This window comes from Pleurodeles waltl, chromosome 11, assembly GCF_031143425.1.
Source record: "Pleurodeles waltl isolate 20211129_DDA chromosome 11, aPleWal1.hap1.20221129, whole genome shotgun sequence".
Taxonomy (NCBI): Eukaryota; Metazoa; Chordata; class Amphibia; order Caudata; family Salamandridae; genus Pleurodeles; species Pleurodeles waltl.
The window spans coordinates 754533259-754557894 of NC_090450.1; the positions used below are offsets into that span (position 1 = coordinate 754533259).

The window sequence follows — 24636 nt, forward strand, 5'->3', positions numbered from 1 at the left end:
CAGGGCAGTCCTTTGAAGCACACAGCAGGCCACAGGTGGCAGGGCAGTCCTCAGACTCCTTCAGCAAGTCAAGAAGTAAATTGAAGAGTGGGTATGAGGGTCTTATTTGTTATACCTGGTGCCTCCTGATGTGAGACAAGCTTCTGGAGTTTTCCCCTAACATAAGTGCCTTGGATTTCCGCCTTCCTGCCCTGGTTGTCTAGGGGCACAATAGCTTAGTGTGAAGTTATTTGCGTATGTGCTAAGACAGTGTCTTTGAAGAGCAACTAGGGCTGTGCACAGCTTCAACACCCCATACTGCCTGAATTGCCCATCTTGCTACCACCTGGTCCCTCTAGTATGTGGCTGTCTTGTAAGGAATACACAAAGGCCAACTGCCACTCACACCTAGTTATTTCACCCAGGAGCAGGCTGCAGACACCAAACAGAACAAGGAAATGACAATTTTCTAAAAGTGGCATTTTCAAAATTGTGACTTAAAAATCCAACCTTATCATTAAAAAGGATTTTAAATTACAATTTCTTAGAGACTAAACAGGATATTTCTACCTGCTTCCACACAAGGTAACCCAAAGTTATCCCATGTGGGAGGTAGGCCTCACAGTAGTGAAAAATTATTTTTTGCAGCACCAGGAGATGTAAATGTCCAACGTTTTCATTTAATTTCACTGCACCCTGACCTATGGGTTGTTTAGGGTGTACTCTAGGGGTGAGTTATATGTATTAAAAGGGGAGTTTAAGGCTTGGCAAAGGGTTATTTGTACATTACCAGTTTGAACTGCACTAAAGGCTGCAAATGGCAGAACTGGGACATGATTATGGGACAGCTTAAGTGGGTGACAGAAAATGCTGCAGACCCACTAGTAGTATTTAATTTACTGGCCCTGGGTATATGGTATACCACTTTACTAGGGACCATAAATATGTCAATCAAGTGTAAGCCAACTTTACCATTCTTAGGGAGTGAGCACTAGCATTTTAGCAGTGGGAGGCAGTGATAAAATTCAGTGATAAAATTCAGAGTCCTAAGGCCAACAAAAACAAATTCACAAATGTTATTTGTAATAACAGTAATAATCACAATATTGAAACACTTATTGCTATACGGTTTTCTTCTACTTGGCCTACTTGTATTTTAAATACATTTAGAGCATTGTCTAGTGCATGGCACATATTCACTTACTTTGTTTTAACCAATTTTTTACGTTAATAAAGCAACATACAACCTCCCTTGTCACAGGAGTTTCTTAAGAAAGAATTTTCAGGCCACCTTTCGTTCCAAGGTTAATTTTCAATACCATATATGTAATGTACAGGGAAAAGAGATTGAGTCCAATGCATAGTACTTATTCCCCTTACAGGCGCAGGGCACCACTGCCCAGCTGTACTTTCTCAGGCTCTGTCAGGAAGTTGAGGAAATTTGTTTGGTGTCTCTCCTTGCACTAAGTCAGCTTTGTCTGTCAAGGTAGCTTTCAGAATTGCACCTTGTCTGTGTGTGTGTGTGTGTGTGTGTGTGGTTCGGACCTAAAGCTGCCTGTTCTGTGTAAGGGATGCTTGAACTCTTAGTGCATTTTCCTTGTGTCAAGTATGCTTGTATTGCTGTTCCCACAATGGTCTGTTGTCTGTGTGAAGGTTCCTTGCAAACTTCATCCTTTCTGTGCTCGGCAATTTATGTATGCTTGCACTAGTAATCCTTGTTCTTTTTGTGAGTGATATTACACTACTGGTGCCTGCGATATGCAAGAAATGATTGCTCAACTGTTGTCTGCACTATGCATGTTCTGCTTTTGATTGAAGCTTGTACTGCTATTTCCTTAGTGTGCTTTTCATAAAAAGGTTGTGTCAATTATTCCAATAATGCCCCTTGAGTCGGATGTGTGTACCTCAAATAAAAAGCAACTTGAAACATCTTAGCCACCAATTCTGTTTCTATTTCAGATATTTTCCAGGTGTTATGGATATATGTAAAACATTTTTGCAGACTTAAAAAATCTTATATCCACAGTAGTGTGTGGTAATCCAGTCTTCAGTGAGAGTGAGTTCTATACATTTGAGTGCACTTAAATTCTAGATGTCTAGATACGATTATGTTAATACTTAAAGGAGAGCTTTACTGTCAGAACCAGCTTTCCTGGAAGATGCCACTCCACTAAGATATGTTTAATCAAAAGTATAGCTGTTCTGTCTGATGCCTAAGCATGGAAGTGTAACATATTGCCCCTATCTCACTTTGAGACTGTAACCTATACCTTTATTGTACAAAGACATGGTCTGTTTGATCCAGGTGACATGATGTAGTCCTATTTGTTTCCTTAGCCAGTAAGATACAAGTACCTTAAAGTGTAGGTTACATGCTTAATGTCTGAAACTGTAGGATTTCTTCCATAGGTAGGAGGTCTGAGCATATCATATCTGGGTAACCAGATGGATAGTTTTTTTTTTCAGATGTTTCAACATGTAAAGAGTAGCCTTGCTCTGCAAACCTTATTTAGAGTTTGGTGAACACTCCATCACATACGCAGAAAATATCCCATTTGCCATATTACAAGTGCCATGGCCTATAATGACCTTGTATAAGGCGCTCAGGACATCACCTCATTTGTCACAGTATATCCCATCAACAAAACTTTAATTAAGTCTCGGAGTCTGTAATATATGTAATTTGAGGGATGATGTGCTGTCATATCCAAAAGTGACACATAAGTAACAGAACTGCTCTTTGGGGCTGGAGTTGGTGAGATTTGTGTAGGGCGTGTAATAGATCTGCTGTTAAGGGACTACCCTACAATCTGTGTAAACTAAGGAATAGATCAGAGGACTTTAAAAGTTGTCTGCAACCCCCAGAAGGTAAGGCCTGGGCCAGCACCTTTTGCATGTGTAGTTTTAGGATAGCTTTTCTGTGTGAAGCCCAATCCTATGTTAAGATCTGTGAAACCTGGGAAATTAATTTAGTGTCAAAAGCTTAAACGCACATGATTAGCTTTACATGAACTAAGCTCTGTATTCTGAAGTCAGAGTCTATGACTTCTGTTCTGACCCCCAACTAACTGTACCTCAAAAAAAGTTGTAGCCTGTTTGGATGTTTAAATTGTGTATAAATAGTATTACATGATCCTTAAAAGGCTGCAATAAATCCCATATCTTCTTTTTTTTTTTTCTTTTTTTTTGTTTTATATATGAGTGGCATTTAAAAAAAAAAGAACCCTTTATACCTTTCTCTCTTTTAATTTACTGGTGTTCAAGTCTCTCTTCTGTGTCTGGAGAACTTGGGTTGCAGTCCTTCTTCTTCACCCGGGAGTCCATAAGGGGGTTTGCATTTTGAGGATGTGTAATTTGTTCCTCTGATTAAGTATAAATTAGGGACACAGAAATGTTTGTGCCCAAGGTCCCAACACTAATTAAGATGGAACTGCCTGTGAACATGCCTAATAGGGCATGAATGGGCTGAAAAAGTTAATTTATTCAAAGACGTTTTCAATGGGGTCTCCAAAGTATGTTTTGCCCAGGGCCTCCAAGATCCTTAATATGTCTGTGGACACAAGGAAGATGTTCTAACATATGTGCCAAGATGTAAAACATATTTACTCAGGGATGAACATAGGGGAACTGACCATATCTCCCCTCCATCATAGAGCCTGAAGCAGTGTCATCCGTGGCACGTGGGGGTAACCAGTTGCTTTATTATCTCTTCACTGAAAGAGTAAGAGAACGTGTGTTCACATGTGTGCGTCCACTTGAGTATCTGCATGAGTTTGTGTGTTTAAGCATACATTTCTCTGTTTTACCTTCTCTGTCCTATTTAGATAAGAATGAGAATGCCCTCAACTAATGTTTCTGTCCCACCACCTCTCACTGTACCAAAGGCATACCTCCTGCCCTTTCTGAGGTGACCAGAGTGCACTCTCCCATATGCTGCTCCTACACTGTATTTTGTGATAATTGAAGGCAACTTATCCATGCACAGGTTCCACGTGCTGCACACACTTCGAGGCATGGCAGCGTGAAAAGCTACCTAAGGTCTGCATTTTGATGTCAGGTTGAGTCCATAGGAGTACAATCTCTCGTTGGCCACTACTAAAAATAGAAAGATAGAAAGGCACTGAAGTACACAGTCCAGTGTATGCTGCTGGGTGAGCCACTCACTGGCAGCAGGAGGTGGCAACCTGACCAGGTGTGGAAACTTAGATGCAGCACCATGACCATTCTCTTTCAGCACACTGAAAGGTTGGATGGTCACAGGGCAGATGGTGGGGGATGAGGCATGTTCCACCAACTTTAACAATTGGGGAGTTTTGCCACTGGTGTTTTCATGTACCCATGCTGTGAATGTGGAACCAAGTACTCCTTATAGCACTTGAGGCTGAGTGGTCTAAAGCTTATCAGGGGGAGGTGCTGTTGGCTTGAGGAAATGTACTTTACTACATACACTACTAAATACTACAGACAAAGTAACAAATCCATACCACAAGGGAGGTGGAAATGGCTATGAGGACACACTCTGAAGGGCATCCCAACCAACCGAGAGAACACACTAAAGAAAAGTCCACACTAAAGAAAGACCCCATAAGTTGGGTAATTCCCTAAATGTGCCCTCAACCCTATGGATGCAATTTTAATGGTCTGCACACCAGCAAGCTTTAAACCCTAAAAGCACAATACCCCTCATGTAGCTAACACCGTTTGAGAATTCTCAAATATTCTGTTGGAGTGGTCACCAAATCATCTAGTATTCATTAGTAATGTTTTGATCCTGGTTTCTTTTAGATACATATATACAAGAAATGGTCCTGTTTTTTTAATATTCTCCTATATCATACTTATTTAGTTACAAGCCAAATGGTCTTCCTATGCCCATTTCACTAAGGTTCTCATATCCTGACAAACATAACTACAATCATACATTACAAATCATATGGCTGCTGTACCTCTTCTTATTACTGGCCTTTATTATTTTACACTCCTAGGCAAATTGTCTAAATTGATAGAAGAATCTAAATGTAAAAACTCCTTGAAGATTTTTTTAAAGTATATTAAATAATGCATATTGGTACGCTCCAGTCCCTGCCCTGGGATTGGGGCACCAGTGCATTGCCTTTCTAACCTTGCAGAGGAATATGTTTAGTGGGGGTATTTTGTTGCCAGACTGAAGGCATATTACGGGTGTCCCAACTCCAGGTGGTCAATGAGTGGTGTTTTGTGTCCTGATTGGACTCTGTGACATGATTAGTGAGGTCCAGAATGGAAGTCAAGTCTCATGTAGATTATATATATATGGCAAACGATTCCCGTCCATTTGAGACTAGACAATCAAGATCAAGTAATCATATAATTAGTTGCATGCGTACTGTGCCTTCAATTATTGCTAGACCTAGCAGCTTCGGGTGGTCATCTCCCAGCTTTTTGCCTGCCTCCCTCCACTTTTCTGACACTGTGTGTGCTGGTTTTATGACTCTTAGCACTTTACCACTGCTAACCACTGCTAAAGTGCATATGCTCTCTTCCTTAAACATGTAACATTGGTTCATCCCCAATTGGCATATTTGATTTACTTATAGGCTCCTAGTAAAGTGCACTACATGTGCCCAGGGCCTGTAAATTAAATGCTACTGGTGGGCCTGCAGCACTGATTGTGCCACCCACATAAGTAGCTCCTTAACCATATCTCAGGTCTGCCATTGCAAGGTCTGTGTGCAGTTTCACTGCCACTTCGACTTGGCATTTAAACGTACTTGCCAAGCTGTAAACACTCCTTTTTGTTTTACATATGTCACCCCTAAGGTAGGCCCTAGGTAACCAATCGGGCAGGGTGCTAGGTAGGTACAAGGCAGGACATGTATATGTGTGTTGTATATGTCTTGGTAGTGAAAAGCTCCTAAATTCGTTTTCCACTACTGTGAGGCCTGCTCCTTTTATAGACTAGCATTAGGACCGCCCCCATATACTTTTTGAGTGGTAGATTCTGATCTGAAAGGGGTAATCAGGTCATATTTAATATGGCAAAAATGGTAATAGAAAATCCTGTTTATTGGTGAGGTTAGATTTTATATTACTATTTTAGAAATGCCACTTTTAGAAAGTGAGCATTTCTCTGCACTTAAAACTATCTGTGCCTGACAGCCTGTTTCCAATCAACGTCTGGTCTGTCCTGGTTGACCGCTCCCTTGTGCATTTTACCTAGGCAACCACAAACACAGGACACTTAGGCACATCATCTGCATTCATCTGCATACTGAATGGGTCTTCCTGGGCTGGGAGGGTGGAGGGCCAGATACTTATATTTCAAAGGCCAGTGACCTGCCCTCACTCAAAGGACTTATAACCCCCCACTGGCAGGTATATATGTTCCAAACCCCCACCAACTACTCCGGGGACCCCATTCAGATTACTGATGGACCTGAAGAAGGCCTGCACGTGCTAATGAGACCCATGAGGCGAACCCAAATGGCTGGAACTTCTTCCACTTCTACCTAGGACAAAGAAGAGAAGAGATTCCAAGGGTCAATTGGATGACCTCTCGTTAAACTACAGGGACAGAAAAGCTGCATGAAGCTCATTTTCCTGGAGTAACTCAGATGACTATTTTTAACTGGACCTGCCCTGGTCCCTGCTGGTGTCTTCTATTGAAGTGAGTCCTGACCAGTGCTTAATTTGAGCCAGTGGTTGCTGGTGGGAACAACCTGCACGCATTTTTGGCCACTGACACTTATTTTTCCGCATCAGATATTTATGGAGTTTAAGAGAGGGAAAACAAACAGTTTGGAAAGATGGAGGAAGAGAAAGATAGTCGACCCATCAGAAAGGGAGAAAGCAAGAACCTGCAAGAGCATGGAAAAAAAAGGACAGGGAGAATATAGTAAATATAGTAGTGGATTAAAGACTACAAGTCTTTGTATTCAACCATTAGCCTTTTCATTACCACGGGCACCAGTTCTCTTTCTTTCACAAATTAAGCACTGGTTCTGACACCCCCCCAAGTCCTGTTCCTGAGGTCCTGGAACCTTTGGCTAGTGTCTGAGTGTAGCCTTCCTCCACAAGCCTAAATGCTCCAAAGGTAGAAATCTTCACCGGGTCTGAACCTGAGCTACAGCAACCGATCAATTACTTCTTGGGCACCAACTTTGCACTTTTCCCACTTTGAGCTCTTCCCTCCTACGCTGACTGCTTCATCTAGACCTTGTCCGTTGTCAACACATCATCATTGCACACATTTGTAGATCCAGCCTGCAGCCTTGCCTCACTGAGGACTCTACATTCTTGAAAGGTTTATAAGACCAAAGGCAACTCTTTGACCTGGACCAACCTGGTCCTTGTATCTGGCCCATGCTCCATCATGGTCTGCCTCAAACATTACCCTTGTCCTGGTCCAGTGTGACCAATTGCCCGCAGTTGGCTTTTTGTGTTATTTGGTGCTATTTTTATTTAAACTTTGAAAATCCATGTGTTATGGCTCCCCTTATTGAATTTTTGTTGTTTTGGTGTTTAGTTCATTAAAATATGTTCTATTTGTGTACGGTGAAGCAGCATTTTCATTGTGTTGAATTAGAGACTTATTGTTTTTGGTACCTCCCATAATCTGCTTTCCCACACATTCAGTTTTTAAGAAACAAATGTATCAGACCAAGCCCTTCTCCAATATGGTCTTGAGTATTTACTAACCACATTCTGACCTCCCCATAGGGGGCGGAAAGCACACTAGATACCAGGGAGTATTTTTTTTTTTAAGAACAAGAAATGTGGGTTGGAGGAGTCCCTCCCAAGCATTGGCCCGGACACGCACCCCTAAATTACCTCCAGCTTTCATGCCCCGGTGGACAGATTGGGGATGTTTAGTCCCAGTCTGCCTCCTGGGTGTGTGTGTGTTGGCAGGGGGAAGAGGGGCAGGGCAGAAAGCACACTAGACAACAGGGATATGTTATTTTTCAGAAAAAATATAGGGTCTGGCAGCCCACCTAGGCACCAGCCCTAACCTCTGACCCTAAATCCCTAACAGTATTTCTGCCCTCAAGAAGCAGATTTGAGGGGTTTACCCTTCTCTGGTCCCCAAGGGTGTGTTGGGGGGGGGGGGAGACAGGAAGCCCGCTACTCCATGGATATTTGTGTATCTTTCCTCTTTCCTCAGTAGGAAGTTGATATATAGAGGTGTTTTGCTTTACAGCTACAGATAGTTTTCATAATTGTTCTTTCTTTTATCCTCTGTCCTCTCCTTTTGCACCTGTGTACTGAGGTTGCATCTGTGTCATGAGGATGCTTTAAGTCTCAGCAAACTGTCAGGGGCTTGACAATGTAATTAGAATGGTAATTGCATTTAGGAGGTTCCTTGCAGAGCTCAACTGCACAATAATTCCTTGCTCTGAGTAATCCTCACCTCACTGAACAAGGAATTCTTGTGCTGCAGACCATTCTGCCAGCGTTCCGCCTTTTCGTTAAATTCAGGGTACATGGATGCAAAACAAGCCAAAAATAGCAGAATTGCCAGACGTTTTGCATTTGCTTACTGCGGATTTAAAAAAAAAAAAAATGCCCACCCCTACTTACTTAAAGTACTAGTCGTATGTATATCAGTACAATAGTGCCTTGGTTACACTTTTCCTCCTAAACAACATTTTTTGGGGAAATCGGACTTGGAAATAGCTTTAGGTGCTTTACTACCTCTTGGAACAAATTAATTTAATTCCTAAATAAATTACGTGAATTCAAAAGAGACTTTGGGTCCCCAACCTTCAGCCATGGCTCCAGATTTTTGTCACACTTTGCTTCAACCTGTAAAACAGTATGAATAGAGTGGGGGAACAAAAGGTGCCCTGCCTCGATGACTGGCTGTTGAAGGTGGCTTACCACAGTCCATCGCGCACCACCTCTGGATGTATGGCTTCCACTGATTGGAGCACTCCCGGACAAAGGAAAGGTCACAGTTTCCCCCCTGCTGTACAGAGTTCAGGACATCTGGACTATGATTCTGATGTTTCAGGCTTGATCCAGTATCATTCTGAGAGCAGTTTTAAGAATTCTTAGCCTCTTAGTGCCCTGCCTCCTCCTAGTCAGCGATGCCAGGTGGCAATAGGAGCTTTGAAATGCTATTTAAAATTCCAACAGGCCCATGGTCAAGGCAATCTGACGGTGCCTTTGGAAGAGGCTAGAATGTCAGGGCATTCTCCTGATTGCCAACTATCTGGCAGGTTCCCTAAAGGCCACCTGGCAAATCATAAGTGATGTCTACATTTGGAGGTGACACAGGGCATCTTCCAGCAGTGTGGGGAGAAGCCTGGCTAGATCTTTTCGCCACTGTTTAGAAAGTGCAATTTCAAATGTTTTTCACATTGAGCTTCTGCAAGAACACTTGTTAGGGGATGCAGTCCCACTGGAATGGAACACCAGACTCCTGTACACCTTACTGGCCCTACTTCTCCTGCCTAGAGTTCTTAAAAAGATCAGGAATGACTAGGACCGGATCATTTTAGTGGCTCTAGATTTGGTCAGGAGAGGGTGGTACCCAGACCTTCTGAGCATGAAAATCTCCTCTGCTCAGGCTACCACTTGCCACATTTCAGCAACAGGGTGGGGTCTTCTATCCAAATCTGTGCAGAGATTGAGTGCTGGCAAGTAACTACAATTCATTTCCTGCCTAAAATAACCAGATGCCCTTCCATGAAGTCAGCTTCAGCCAGGCACTGGGACAAAATATGTTGCCTGGTGTCAGAATCTGAAGACTGGTTCTATATAAACAAAGCTGCCGGATAGCCTTCAGTTTGTTTTATTTTTTTGGCCACTGGTGTAGGTTATACGTCAGCTCTGTCAGCCTTTCTAATCTTGCTCTACCAACCATTCTTGTTTAATTCACCTTTTGCTATAAGACTTATTAAAGGTCTGATACAAGTTTTCTCCCAAACAGTGGGATGCCAGAAGGGGACTCTAAATTGGTCTTAGCATTTCATATGTACACCCTTTGAGCTGATGAAAAGCTGCTTGTTACACCTCCTGACTTTAAAGACCATCTCCCTCATTGTGAAAGTGCACTTCAGGCACTTAAGATGCATCAGCCATACACCACTTTTTTCCAGACAAGTTGGTGCAGAGGGTTTGAGCTGTATCCTTGCCAAAGGTTGTGACGGTCTTCCACATTGGGTAGTCTATCACTCTGCCAGTGTTCTTTGCTCCTCTCATCCCTCAAAAGTGGAAGAAAGGCTCCATTGGCTGACACTCAAAAGGAATATATGCTTTTACATTGATTGTATCCAAGACCATCAAGTGGACATTCAGCTGTTTGTGTGATTCTCTGCAGCAAAGAAGAAGGCTATGCAGAAGCAGACCCTTTCAAAGTGGATATTCTTCTGCATTAAAATTTCTTATGCATGGTCAAGAAGCGGCCTTCAGAAGGTTTGAGAGACCATTTCACCAGGGCAAAGGCTGAAAAGAAAGCATTGATGTGTAGAGTGCCTATCCCCGATATCTGCTATGCTTCAACGTGGGTGTCAGTACGCATGTTCACAGAGCACTTATTCCTTGACAGACAAGTCTGGTGGGAAGGGCATTTTACCCACTTGGACTTTTTAGTCTGAGTCCACTCCACAGAACCCCACACCCCACCTTGGGAAGGTACTTTTTTGGTATCTCTTCTAAAGAGAGGAATCTGTGGTTAGAAATATACATCAAAACAAAAAGTTACATATTTTTGGAAATGCTCTTTCTGGTGGATATTCAGTCTTATGCAGATTTCTCATCACCCTCCCGCCTCCCCGTTCTGTGGAGGGGTCTGTTTTTAAAATATAAAATTATCCTAAGTTAGGAATCAGGACACTGGTACCAACAGTTGTTCACATGCTGCGTCTGAGGGGATGGAAAGGGAAAAGATAAAAAACTGGCTTCAATGTGAAGGGATGTCACTTATATGCAGCTTCACTGCATCACTTCTGGGGCAGTATGAAGTCAGCGCTGAGGTACCTAGCCGAATAAGGGAGCACTGCTATGGGGAAACGTTTTCTGGATACAGTCTGATACCTGGAGAGGATTCTAAGGTGTGGAATAGCCAATAAAAGTATACACCAGAAATAGTGCTCCTGAAGTTAAGTAACATGTTTGATTACTATATAGCAACACTTTATTGCACATGGAGGCTTTGTCATTTATGCATGTTTTATGCAGTTTCATTATGGACTTACTGACATTCAAGCATGCCGATTGGAACTTGATAATGATCAGCAATATTTTAGAGGGGGCACATACAGTGAGATGGGTTTAGCTTACTCCTCTCCCAGCAGTGGCGTAACAAAACGTGAGGGGGCCCCCTCTGCTAACTACATGGAGGAAGGGGGGTTCCTCCCTGTCCCACCACCAACCACTTTTGCTGAAGTGGGCCCCCTGGAGCTCCCCCGCACCCCACCACAATAGAGCACTCACTGCTGGAAATTTCAAATCTAATACTCAATGGATATGTCTCTTGTAAGAAATTGGGTTATTAGATGAGGAGGGTAAGTACTCTTCTCAAGCAATAATCACAGACAGCTAGAAAAAACAGTCAAGGCAAACATCTGGGGACATACCACACATAAAATGGTCTTTCCTAATATGGGCATTCCCCAAGCAGAATGGTGGGAGATCTACCCACCCCTATGGGAGTTCTCATCTCTATGGCAGAAAAACCTGGAAAGACCATCAGGGTTGGCATTGTCGGTCACAAGACGATGTTCCACTGTGAAGCCCATATGGTATGTAGGGAGATTGACCATCTCCACAGTTTAGAATTTAACCTCCTGTTTGCATCAGTTACCTGATGGTTCTGTGGTCTGTGTGAACCTAGAAATGAGTCCCAGACAGGTATGGTCTCAGTTTCGGAAGTGCCCAGACCACTGCAAATGCTTGCCTTTCAATTGTACTCCACCTTTGGCCCCTAGGTAGTAGTCATCTGCTGATGAAGGCTACAGCTTGGTCCAGGTCCTCATCATTTAGCTGTGACAAAGCAACCTTAATACCATGTTATGAAGCCTATGTCTACACAAGGAATTCCTTACTGAAGTCAGGTAACATAAATTCTGGTGCTGAATAAATGGGTGTCAGTCTTTTTGCTGCGAGTCTGTCCAGATCACCTTATCTGGCAGCTTCTTGGACATCACCTCAGTCAAGGGGGCAACAAAGGTGCTATACCCTTTGACAAATCTCCTGTTTTACCCACTGAGGCCTAAGAAGGCTCTCCCATGGGTCAGGGTCTTTGGGATGCTCCCAAGCAATAATGGTCTGTCTCTTGCTCTAGAAAGGTTTGACATGGCCTCTACATAATTGATGGCCCAAGCACAGAACAAACTTGGTGGTCCAAGCACACCACAGTGCCCTGCCCTATCAGACGTTTACAGGTCCTGCCTATTGTAGAACTGGAATCACTTCATTGAGATGTTTGAGGTAGTCATCCCAGCTGGAAGATAGCAATGCCATTGAGGTAGGCTCCACTTAACTTCTGGAAGGTGGCAGGGGCATTCTTTGGCCCAAAGGGAGGCATTCTGAATTATGAAGGCCCTTCTGTGATTGAGAATGCTGACCACTCCTTGACCCCCCATTTCGGGCAATCTGCCAGTATCCTGACGTCAGTTCAAAGGCACTAGGGAATTTGGCAGCCCCTAACTGATTAATGAGCTCATCTGTTCTGGGAATTAGGTCCTCGTCCATGACTGGGATGAACCTCAGTTCTAGACTGACACATGGGGCTGGCATTTACCCATTGATACTAAAACACTGGGCTAGAGCAGGGACTACAGGAGGGCTTGATCATCCCCATCTCCAGCATCTTATAACCTTATCTTTCATGCTCACCTTATCAGACAGCCTGTACATTTTATTTTTGACAGGCATACTGTCCCTAGTGTGAATATCATGAACAAGTCAGTGAGCCCAGCGGTAAGGGTGAAGAGAGAAGAGAACTCATTTACTGGAGACAGTCCCTCTGCTGTCAGTGTTGGAGGTGGGGGGGACTGGAACTCCCTCCACTGACCCATCCTGTTCCTTCCTAGACATGTTCTGGGAAGTGTTCACTTGCCTCCTTCTCACCACCATAGCAGCATGAGCATTATTAATTCATACCTCTTGAAGTGTGGTTTGACGCTATTCAAATGCAGTACCCTTAAGGGACTAGTTGATTTGAATATTTGCATCTACTGTCTTTTTTTCATCCACATAAGGGCAGTTTCAAACTATCCAAACTTGATGTCCAGTTGTTGCAACTTGGCCTGAAGAGCCAAGAATGCCTTCCTCTTGGTATTGGTTTTATGTGAAAAGTCTGCATCTATGCGGATCTCGTGTCCCTCAAAATCATACGGGCCACGGGTCTGGGCACCAATCAGGAGTTAATGCACCTGTTTGTGCCAGAGAAACCATGCTAATTCCTGATGAATTGTTTTGATTGGGGGCTATTCTGTGAGCCCATTAGAACTCCAGGTGAGAAAGTGAGCCCTGTAAGGGTGGGGAAGAGGCCTTTGAGGAAGTTCCTGATGTCTGTGCCCTCGCCACATTCCAGAAATCGGAAAAAGCAGACATTGTCTCTGCAGCTTCTGTCTTCCAGGTCTATAAGCTTGTTCCAAAGGTGCAACAGTTCCTGGTCCGTGTCCAGTATGACATTGATCCTGTCCTCCACGACTGCAAGACGGTCTTCCATCCCCACCACCTTGACCTGAAAGCCTGCAATGTCTACTCAGATGGACCTAGATTCTATAGCAAGGTCCAAGATTTTGGAGTCTATGCCCTACAGCCAGAGATCACCCGTGGTGATCTCCCGCAATATGCGATCCATTGTAGTATCTTGTCCCAGGCAGGGGAGGGGTTCTGCAGAGCAAGTTTCAGTTGACTTCTGGAGGGTGGCCATGGTGCGTTCTTGGGAGATGGACTCTGAGAAGAACAACTGGCAGGCAGGATTACTGGAGGATATGCTGGTGGGCATCTCCGGACCAGGGTCCTGGAGAAAAGGGAAGTCTGGGGGGCCAAGAGGGGTGTTTGAGGCTGGCACCTCAGGACACAGAAGAGGCAGTAATCCCCCCAGCACCAGTAATCACTGTGTGATAACAGTCTGAGCTGCAAGGAGCATCTGGTACTAGTGAGCATCCCGGTGGTGCTATACAGGCAAAAGCACAGGACCTAGGCCACTCCCCTCCTTTGCTGGGATGGGGAGGGGTGGTCCACTCATAGAGTTCACTCCAGCAGCTTTGACATTAAGGGGGGTGGGAGTCACACATCTACTAGGAAACTAAAGGCAAGACAAGTCCTGGGCCCAGGGGGTGGGATCAGCCAGAATAGCTTGAGGTCCAGACGTGCGTTCTCGGTCAGCATGAGCTACAGGAAGATCATGGGGCCGGGTGAGGCACTACAGCCTGCAGGAATGGGCCCAGCGCCTGCCTGGGCAGAAGCCAGGTGAGGGTGGCGGGAGGGTCACACGTGCAGGAGTCCAACGGTGTGTCGCCGCGGGTGATATGGCAAAGTGTCCATGTGTGGTGTAGAAGAGTTGGCTGCCGGAGCCCCTGTGGGGCCCCAAGGGGCCAGGATGGTCTGTGGTCATCTTCTCCCCCAGGAGGGGACTGGGTGGTTCAGGGTTCCACCTCTGTCAGTAGCTGGTCTCCCGAACATGAGATGAGGGTCCAGTCGGGGAGGGTTCACCCCAGTCGGGAGACAGAGGAGGGCCAGAGACCAGTAGGTAAAGATGGCATGGTGACAGAGGGCCGTCCAGCCGCAGTGGCCCAAGGGACACAATTGGGCCCAATCAGTCAGGCAAAAGTTCAATAAGCGAGGTTCTGAGGCCCCCGGGGGAGGCCACGGGGTTCAGGGAGCAATGCGGGGCTCTCACTGGTATGTGCAGTGGTCTACGCTGGCAGTAATAGATAGCCCAGGCTGGTCATGGGGGATCCATACTGCCTGGCCCAAAATGGTGGTGGTGTGCAACTCCTCAGGGCTTTTGACGGATCTGCATGTGCACAGAGCGGGTGGCCGTAGTGTTAGGGGAAAATATGCCAGCTGCGGGAAACCAGAGTTCAAAGGCCCCACCTCATGTGTCTATTGTGGTGGGGGGTGGTATTCACAGGGGGCATCGGCAAGTAGCAGCAGGAGATGGCAGCATTGAGGATGCCACCCGCAAGTCTTGTGTTGGCAGTGTGGCTTAATGGGGTTATTAAGGCCACAACTTCCCTCTTGCCAGCAGCTCTGAGCGTGCTGCTCAGGCCTGGTGCATCTGCATCTGTTTACACAGCTCTGCGGGGGCCATTACAGGGAATTGGGCCCCCACAGCAACCACAGGGACAGTGGGGGGAGAGATGTGGACACCCCTGTAGCTCCTTATGCCCTGACGCTACTACCAGGCACACTTCAGCATGCAGAGCTCTCTCAGCAAGCAGCCCCTCCCACTCCTCCTTGATAATATTGAGAGGTGCTCTAAAAGGATGATCAAATAGGAGCTCAAAGGGACTAAAGCCCACACCCTTCTGGGGCACTACCCTGTAGGCAAAAAAGCCAAGCTAACAGGACAGCCCACTCACATCTCAGCGGCTCCAGCAGACCTATATTTATACCCTTCAGGGTCTTCTTGAATCTTTCACCAAGCCCATTGGTTTGGGGTGGTACTGTGTGAAGAACTTGTAGGTTGCCCCACACTTACCCCAGATGGTCTTCATGTAGGCAGACATGAAGTTGGTGTCCCTGTCAGATACAACCTCCTTGGGGAAATCCACATGGCTAAAGATTCCCAATAATGCCCTGGACATAATGGACACAGTCACTGTCCTGAGAGTTATTGCCTGAGGGCACCTTGTAGCATGGTCCACCTAGACTAGGATGAACCTGTTGCCTAAGGCTGTCTTGGTGTCCAGAAGACCAACAATATCCACACTCACCCTCTCAAAGTGTCTTCCCACCACTGAGAAAGGGTGCAGGGGAGATTGGTGCTTTACCTCTGACTTACCATTGGCCTGGCTCCTAACACAGGACCTTCAGAATACATCTGATTTAGTCCTAATTTGCGCCTATAAAAGTGAGTGACCAGACAGTCAAATGTTTTGGCCTTCCCCAGATGTCCTGCCAAGGGTATCTCATGAGCCAGCTTCCACCCCACTTGAGGAGAACCAAAGCCACCTGATAGTGGCTTATCTGGGTGTCGGATGTTACAACTTTGTGGACTACATTAGGGATAACCTACTCTGAAAACAATAGATGACATATAATAGAAGTCATGCTGGTTCCTATGTCTCACAGAGCCTCCACCCTATGTCCATTTATGGGTGAGCCACTATCTGTACTTCTTAGTGTTGCCAAGCATCTGAGCTATAGGTATCTTCTCTCTGTCAGCCAGGAACACAAGGGTAACCTCTGCATTTCCCCCAAGCTCACTCTGACAAGCTCCTACCTCCAGCACTACACTGGCAACACCGGTGGAAGGTACACCAGTGGGGGGGGGGATGCTTCTTCTTAGGATAGATGGCATCTCAATTCTTGTGCCCTAACAAGTAGCATTCAAAATATTTGGACTAATAAGGCACCTGAGGATTCTTTCTAAAGAAACCCCTCTTCTTGTGGTCATAGGATGATTGGGACTCCCTGTCCTGGAAACTTTGTTGGGACCTTTAAAGAACCCTTCCCCCTCCTCTGCAATACCCAATCCTTATGCTGAGGGGGACCCAACCCACCTTTTTTGTGGTACTTCCCTTGAACATTCCTTGACACTGTGGTACTGATCTGGAAGTCAGCCTCTTTCCCAAGCTCTTTTGGTCCAGTCAACTTGAAATCAATTAGGTGATGGTACAACTCTGCAAAACAATTACTCAGATTTTGCTTCCCCAGATTATAAGGCCCACCATAATCATTCATGTTGTTGCCCTTCACCCAACCATCTAATGCCTTACTTGATGAGTCCACAAAATCTATCCAGGATTGGTGTCACTGCTTCTGGCTATCCCTGAACTTCAGGTGAGATTTCTCAACGGTCAGACTAAACTTTTGTGATAAGGACTTCCTTCATGGGGAGGATATCTCATCTGGTCAGCAACCTCTAAGACCAACAGGGTATCCCTTTCAGCAACTGGCATATGCTTCCACAGACCAGCAGCTGTAGTCCCTCCTCTGTGACTCTAGGAATATGCAGGGCTATCACATAAATAGGAACCAGGTCTTTGGGGATGTGTACTCTTTTACTTGTCCTAGGCACTACACTGTCACTACTACCATCATTACTGTAATCAAAGACCTTCTCTGTTTTCATATCCAGCTCTCCCTGGCTCCTCTCATGAGCCAACAGAGCCTTCTTTTCCTCAAAGGTCAAGGGTAACCTTTTCTCCTACCGTATCAGTTCTGCTGCTGCTGCCTTTTGCTCAAATGATTGAGTAACCCATTTCAGCCTCAACTCCCTCTCAGACTACATGTCATCCAACTCTGACTGGATCAAACTGTGCAAGAACACACTGCTCTCAGCTCTGGAAAAGGCATGTAACCAGGATCTCATGGGCATTTTCTCACCCACTAATGGCACTGGTTCCACTGCAGGGCCACTGCCCCCTTCCTCCTCTTCTTCATCCTTCTCCCATCCTCTTCTTGCTCTTGTGTGGTTGACTGTAGCATGTGGGCTCCCACACATGCTCTCTGGGCTATCAGGTGGTATTCCTTCTTGTACCCTGCCAGCCTCAGCCCTTTTTCCTATACAGTTCTCTCAGGTCTATCAAGCTGATTCTCTTGATGCTGCTCAAATTCACTTCCATTCTTCCATAAATCGCTGGTGCAGAACTGAAGGAGGGGAATGTAATAATTTGGGAAAAATGGGCAATTAAATATATAATGTTGATCGGAAAAATAAGTTGACTTTCATGTCAGATTATAAAATGGATTTTTGATTTTAACCTTAATCACTGAGAGGCACTGCAAAACACAATCACTTGACCACACAGCTGGACATCAGTGTAAGAAATTGGGTTAGTAACTGCGAAGGGTAGAGACCCACCTCAAATAATAAATGCAATCCTTGTCAGGATAGGACACCAAGTCACTGAATAATCTTGAGCTCAACACCCTGATTGCTACGTCAGAAAGGTTTAACTTAGAAGTAATGTTTAATATATTTATGCAGTACTAAATCATTAATGAAGTTGAGATGCAAAATAAATTAGAAAAATACAGTACAATTTAATAAACAAAATTACACCAAAATGACAAAATCCAATAAGGGAAATCAAAGATATGATTTTGTTAATGTTATAATTAGAAATGGTGCCAAGAAGCACAAACTTCTTTGTCATGGTAGAACAGGGACCTAGATGAAATTTCACACTGACTGCGATGGGGTTAGGGTCAGATGCACCAACCAGGTTTGTCCTGGACAAAAGATTTTACCTTCTGATTTAGTCTTTTAAGTCCCAATCCACCACAGGGGTTCACTTCTAAAGCACCCAAGACCTCAGGGAAGGCAATTGGCGACTCTCTTGGTATCAAGCAGAAGCCAACAGTGTTCAGTTCAGGTCCATTTGCCACTGGTCAGCTGAGCAGTGGCAGTAATGGCTTCTTGTAGCATGTTGTTTCCCTGTAGTTTGAACAGGGGGTCTGCCTTATAAGCTTTGAAGTCCACTTATTTGTCCTGAGTAAAAGAGAGGAGAGCAGGTCCAATCCTATAGCGTTCTTTTCATGTCTCAGACAACAGATTCAGTCCTCTTCTGCTCTTCCACAGGTACAGGAGTGTTCTGAAGTGGGTGCCTGGAGATACAACATTTATGACTGGCATGAGCTAGTGGGCGGTAATGACTGCTGGGGATGTCCTAACTAATAGGATAAAGGTTCCTAGGGCTACCCCTACTCACTTGGACATTTTCAAGTTGGCAAAATTCTTCAGCCACACTAAACTTGGTCTGTGAGGTCTGGGGTGTGTGGATGGGGTGTACTGTGTTAATGCTAGTGTCCTCCCATGTCCAAAACTTCATTTTTAAGCAGCCATGATACAGCTCAATAAACCAAGAGAGAGTTGTCTTGTACAATAAGTTAGGTTTTCAGCAACAATACAGTAGATATACAAGAATTGTTTTGGCATCTTGTTTCTCTTCTTTGAAATGTACCACAAGTGTTATATGAAAATCACCTGCATACCTGTCAAGCAAGTATTGACACTCCACAGGATTTGACACTATAATGTCAAAAAAAGGCCCACAGAGACTTGGGCCTGCCTTGCTTTGGGGGGGGCAGCAAAGGAAGGGGGAAGGCTTAGATGTTAACTCCATCTCCCTGTGACATAGTATGCCTCTTTGAAGTTAATCATATTATTGGGCCCAGTAACAGGTCATTCTGTCAAGAGCACAACACCACCTCCCCACACCCAATGCCTTCATCTCAAATCTAGGATTAAGTTCACACCTCATCAAAAGGCCTATTTTCAGGAGGAAGAGGGAGAGCAATAATCAGATCAGTATCCAAGAACTTTAGGTGGGGATAAGGTAACTTTCTAAAAGTTACTTTTCCTTAATATTTAGTAAAGGTCCAGTTTCACCCTTAAATTGAATTTATTGCTATGTAAATAGTGGTTTATTATTAGTTTCCTAGCCAGTCCCATTCCTGAGATAAATTATTAGAATGTAATATTGCATCCCCACATTTTTCTATGGAACAGCTAGCCTTGCTGAAGAGAAAATACCATTTGGAACCTTTTCACTGTAAGGGCATGTGTAATATTAACATTTTACATGTACTCATAAACCCTACCTTATTAGGCAGTAGGGTCTATTTACAGGTGACTGATTAATATTTAAAAGGAGGGTTTGGGCCTGTCAAAAGTAGCCATTCGATAAGCCAGATTTACAGTTTTAACTCCGCACAGCCGAATAACAGAGAGTAGACCTGCAGTCATTTTTACACTGTCATTTCACTGGGTGGCACAATGGGTGCTGCAGTCCACTTGTGAAATTTAACTTACAAGCCCTAGGTACACTTTTGTGCCATATACAAGGGTTTTATAAGGAAGTTAAATATGCTAATCAGGGGTATACCAAATTCATCATATTGAAAAGGGAGCACAGGCACTTTAGCACTGGTTAGCGGGAGGAGGAAGGGAGGGCACAGCACATGATGTATAGACTGTGCACACTTCAAAAGGTCCTTTGTGCAGGGTCCTACCAGTGTCTTTTTACTTCTGCCAAAGTCACATGAGGAGTGAAACTGTACCTGCTGAGACCTTCGGCCCTCCTGTTTCCGAGCAGCATTTGGTCCTATATATTACAAGACAAAATCCATATAGACAATACCGAGGGAGGGAAGGAATTTCTGTAAGTAAAGAAGAGAGCAGTACTAGAAAGCATTCGGATTTTCAGTGCTTGATTTATAAAATAAGAGTTAGAGCCCAAAGGTTTTCTCAAATGCTATAGACTGCACCAATGAACGTCAGGATTGTGAATACCAAAGATGCCTCCTCTAAATTCCACTTGGTGCATCTTTCTTCCACCATGTAACCCTCTCTGCCTTCTATTTCCATCTTACAGGTACTTTTTCATCCTTGCTTTTTGCCCCTTGTCTCTGTTTTTCTCTTTCTGGTCAACCTCCTTTCCTGAGTTTGACTTTTCTCTCTCTTGCCCTGAGAGAAGGTCTAATGAGTAAAAGTAAGTGGTGGTGGGCCCCATCTGCAACCACTGGCTCAAATTAAGCACTGTGGATTGTAGACAAGAAACCAGTATGACACTTACTTGCTTAAATGTGACCTCTTTTCTTGTGTACTGTTGCCATGTTCCTCTGAAGGGACACCAGCCATAAAGTTATCAGAGAGACACTTACACAAGCTCTTGTGTGGAGGCACACATTTCTGACAGGTTTATAAAAGGCTTCCCGCTATGGAAGACTGATCAAATTCTATAAGGGAGCCTGTAGGTTTCTTACCAAGGGGTGGTGGGGGAAAAATATCTTAACTGCTAAAATAAGTTTCATGCTATCACCCACAGTATGTCTCTCCTTAGCCTGGTGATGTCACAGTAGCTGTCCTCGACATTCATGGGGCTCAGTTGTGTGTGTCCGCAGTTTACCACAATCTAGAACAATGCTGTTAGAGGGAACATCACAAACCATGTGGAAAGCATACCAGTGGGCTTAGCATTCAAGAGGTCCTCTGAGTAGATGAAAAACAAGGCAGACAAAAAAAAATACAAAATGGGGTCAGGATGACGCAGTTCTAGATGCTGTAAGTAACTTACGACCCAATAGGCTGCCATTTGGATGTTAGATGACTAGACTTAATCCTCCTATTCTGCAATAAAACGGATACCTTCTTTGTTCTCTTTTACCCATCACATCTTCAGTTCTGAATTTGATACGTTTTACCTCAACTCAAGGTCACAGGCAAATGCCTACTGGCACACTGTGCAGCTAAGTCCTTACCGGCCTTGATAGTAGCTTTCAGAAGATATCACAGTTTCTCAACTACAAAGCTTCCAAAATGTACAGGTTATCAAGTTGTACTTTTAAACGTAATATTTGTTGACATTTTGCGTAACATAATAAAAATATAACACTAGGGGCCTGATTTATGAAAAGTTAGCGCCGCCTTGGCTTCATTTTTTGACGCAAAAGCGGTGCAAACTTACAAAATATGTATTTTGTAAGTTTGCACCATATATTTTGTAAGTTTGAAAAGGCGGCGCTAACTTCATAAATCAGGCCCTAGAAATTTCACTCAATACACTTTAGGCATGAGGCGGTCAGCAATACAAAAACCCAACATCTTTGTTTCATTTTTGTCTAAGGTAACTTTAGTCACTTTTTTTCTAACTTCACCAGCTGAAATGTGTCAGCTGCCATCTTGGTCCCTCCTTGCTATCCTCTGACATTTCAAGTGTGAAAGAGGCACATGACACTTTGGCCCATATTTATATTTTTTTGTGTCGCATTTGGACCATTTTTTTTTTTTTTTACACAAAAGCGGCGCAAACGTCTTAAATATTGCATTTTCTAAGTTTGTGCCGCCTTTGCGTCAAAAAATGACTTCGGCGCAAAAAAAGTATAAATATGGGTCTTCGTTACCTTAAGTGGATGAATTGGGATCGTTTTTTTAGGATATAGTAACAAAGTATCATGTGCGTCTTTTCCACTTGAAACATGACAGAAAATTGCAAGAAGGAGAAAAAGATGGCAATTGCCAAGTGTTAAACTTACGATATTAAATTTTGAAAACATTGACAGAAAGTACATTAGTAATGATTGTTTGATGACTCCGGGAATTTGTATTGTGCGCCGTTCAATGCACAAAACTTAAAAAAATGTATTGGGCGGAATTTTCCCTTTTATCCTGGCAACTACGAATAAAACAGGCGCTGTCTCCAGCTGGTCCTATCCGCGGAACTCTATTTAATGATTTTGCTTGAATCGTCCTCCAAAGGTAAGCACTGTTTGTTAGCTACAAAGAAGCGTGCGAGTTAAACGTGCATCGTTTTTATTAATCGAAGTAAAGTAGACCAAATACATATTTGAAAAAAGCCACTTTAATTGTGTAGGGAAATAAACATCCATGTGTTGGCTTCTCACCGGTGGTTAGTACTGATGACGCAAGGATCGTGCTGTGTACTCACAATTCTTAGGGCCACCGCAGCGCTGTGATTCTGTGGCTGCAGCGCCTTCTGCATAACTGTGGATTCGTCACACTTTCAACTGATTCCATCAAATGCTGCATAATTTGCAGATTTCATTAAAAAGGTGTTTTCTTGCTAAGATTGATCAAAGGTTAGTTAAAATAGCACTAAATTGAAGCCCAGCAGTGGCAGGTCCGTTGTAAAGGTTAACTTGTCACCTTTCACTTCCCGGCTGCTGTATTTAGGTGTTAGACTGGTATTACTAAGGTGAAATCTTTCCCCTGTGAGCATGAATGTGTTTTAAAATAAAATTCTACTACAAGCGAATGTGCTGCATTATGCACTATGATATTTCCCTTTTGTTACTGCGTAATTTAGTCAACCCTGCTGCAAAAATATGTCCTCTGTTGCTGCTTACTCCGGTTGCCTCTGATGTAGCACCGCAATCATAGAATAGATGTACAGTACAGATAGTCACTCAGACGCCTTCCATGGGATTTTCTGACTGACGGCCTTGCGACCTTTCAGGAACAAGCAGGCCATTCTTTCCTCAGTCACGGCCACTACAGAAGGATGCTTCCTCCTCTCCTGAGCCGACCAAAGACGACACTTCGGGGCAAATTTATGAAAAGTGGCGCTGCATCTAGTGCAGTGCCACTTTTTTTGCGCCTCTTAGTGCTCCCCCTAACGCCGCCATGTGTGCGCTGTATTTAATTTATGGCGGCGCATCATGGCGTTAGTTAGGGGGACTAGCGTCATAATTTTTTACGTTAGTCCGGTGTTTTGCAGGATTGCATCATAAATGTTGACGCTAATCCTGCAAAGCACCCAGATGCCCACTGTAACCAATGGGAGCCTCTTTTTAACACCTGCACTTAGCAGGCGTTAAAAAATGCAGATAAAAATGGCATAAAGGAATCTCATAGATTTCTTGGAGCCATTTTTACGACTACCTAGTCTTGGAATTCCCCTCCCCCCGTATACATTATTCCTGGAGCAGGCATAATGTGGCACAAGGGGTTACAAAGTGGCACAATGCAAGCATTCCGCCACTTTGTAAATATGGCATGACGTTTTTGCCCCTTCCAATGCCACATTAGCTTAGAAAAAATGACGATAATTTGGCATTGGAATGGCGCAAGGCCACCATAAATCTGGGCCTTAATGGGTGTGTTGAATGTCGTATCTCTTTGGTATTAACTAATGTATATAGCGCTTCATTCCACTGATGTGGCCAGGAAGCAGTCCTATTCACATAAGGCTATATAAACTAAATTGTAACCTAAGGGTGTGGGTTGCAATGTGGCCTATAGACATGGTCAGATGTTCTGCAAATCTAGTGCAGGGGACTGGTTGGTAGCTCATCATCGCAAAGGGACAGCGGAAAATGTATTGTGGGGTTGAAATGACTGGAGGTGGTCATCGGAGGGGGTGAGCATTATGTGTGCGATCGGTTACATGGAGGGATCACCGAGGGTAAGGGAGAAGGGATAGGTCTACTCCAAGCGGAAGACCGTAGAAAAGCAAGATTAAAAGTAACTCCAAGGGAGCAGCAATTCCGCTATTTGAGGAGAGGGTGCAATGTGAGGGGTGTGTGGTTTTCTCTACAGTATTAGTCGAGAGCTCATTACCTGTGTGGGGGTCAGTTCCTTTCCCAGATGGTCCACCTCCACACTCCCGTACCGCACGCGCAGCGGGTGCATGGGCTTCTCGTCCACATCGGTGAGGCAAAGCGGCCCGGTCCAGCCAGACAGGTCTACCGGCATGCTGAGAGCGAGAGGTGCAATAACGCGAGGAGTTAAAATAAAGAGCTCGCAGAGCGCAAACCCCGACTGGTCTGAACCTCGGAATTTAAGGAGACTGCGCTTGGACGCCACACCCACCAAACAAGCCCGCCCCTTCTGACTGAAGAGCTCCGCTCGCAGATTTGACCTGATATTGTTAAGAGGGGAGGGGCCGGTGGTAGGGATGGCTGTCGCTCCCTGGCACCATGCCCACCCGAACATCCCTGCCAGCGCCGCTCCTCGCTGCTGTTGACAGGTTGTTTGAGGCCACAGGGCAGCGAGGACCGTTGCTGAGGAGCGTAATGCAGGCCCCGGCC

The 24636-nt window shown here is 44.6% G+C and overlaps 1 protein-coding gene across 1 annotated transcript in view; it reads right to left on the reverse strand.

Annotated features, from left to right (window-relative positions):
• Positions 1 to 24416, reverse strand: part of LOC138266100 (phosphatidylethanolamine-binding protein 1-like) — a 71409-nt gene extending 46993 nt beyond the window's left edge. Inside the window, exon 1 of the mRNA XM_069214483.1 lies at positions 24167 to 24416. Within this exon, the coding sequence (XP_069070584.1) occupies positions 24167 to 24301 (135 nt within the window). The 5' untranslated portion in view covers positions 24302 to 24416. The remainder of the gene's footprint in view (positions 1 to 24166) is intronic.
• Between the last annotated feature and the right edge of the window lie 220 nt (positions 24417 to 24636).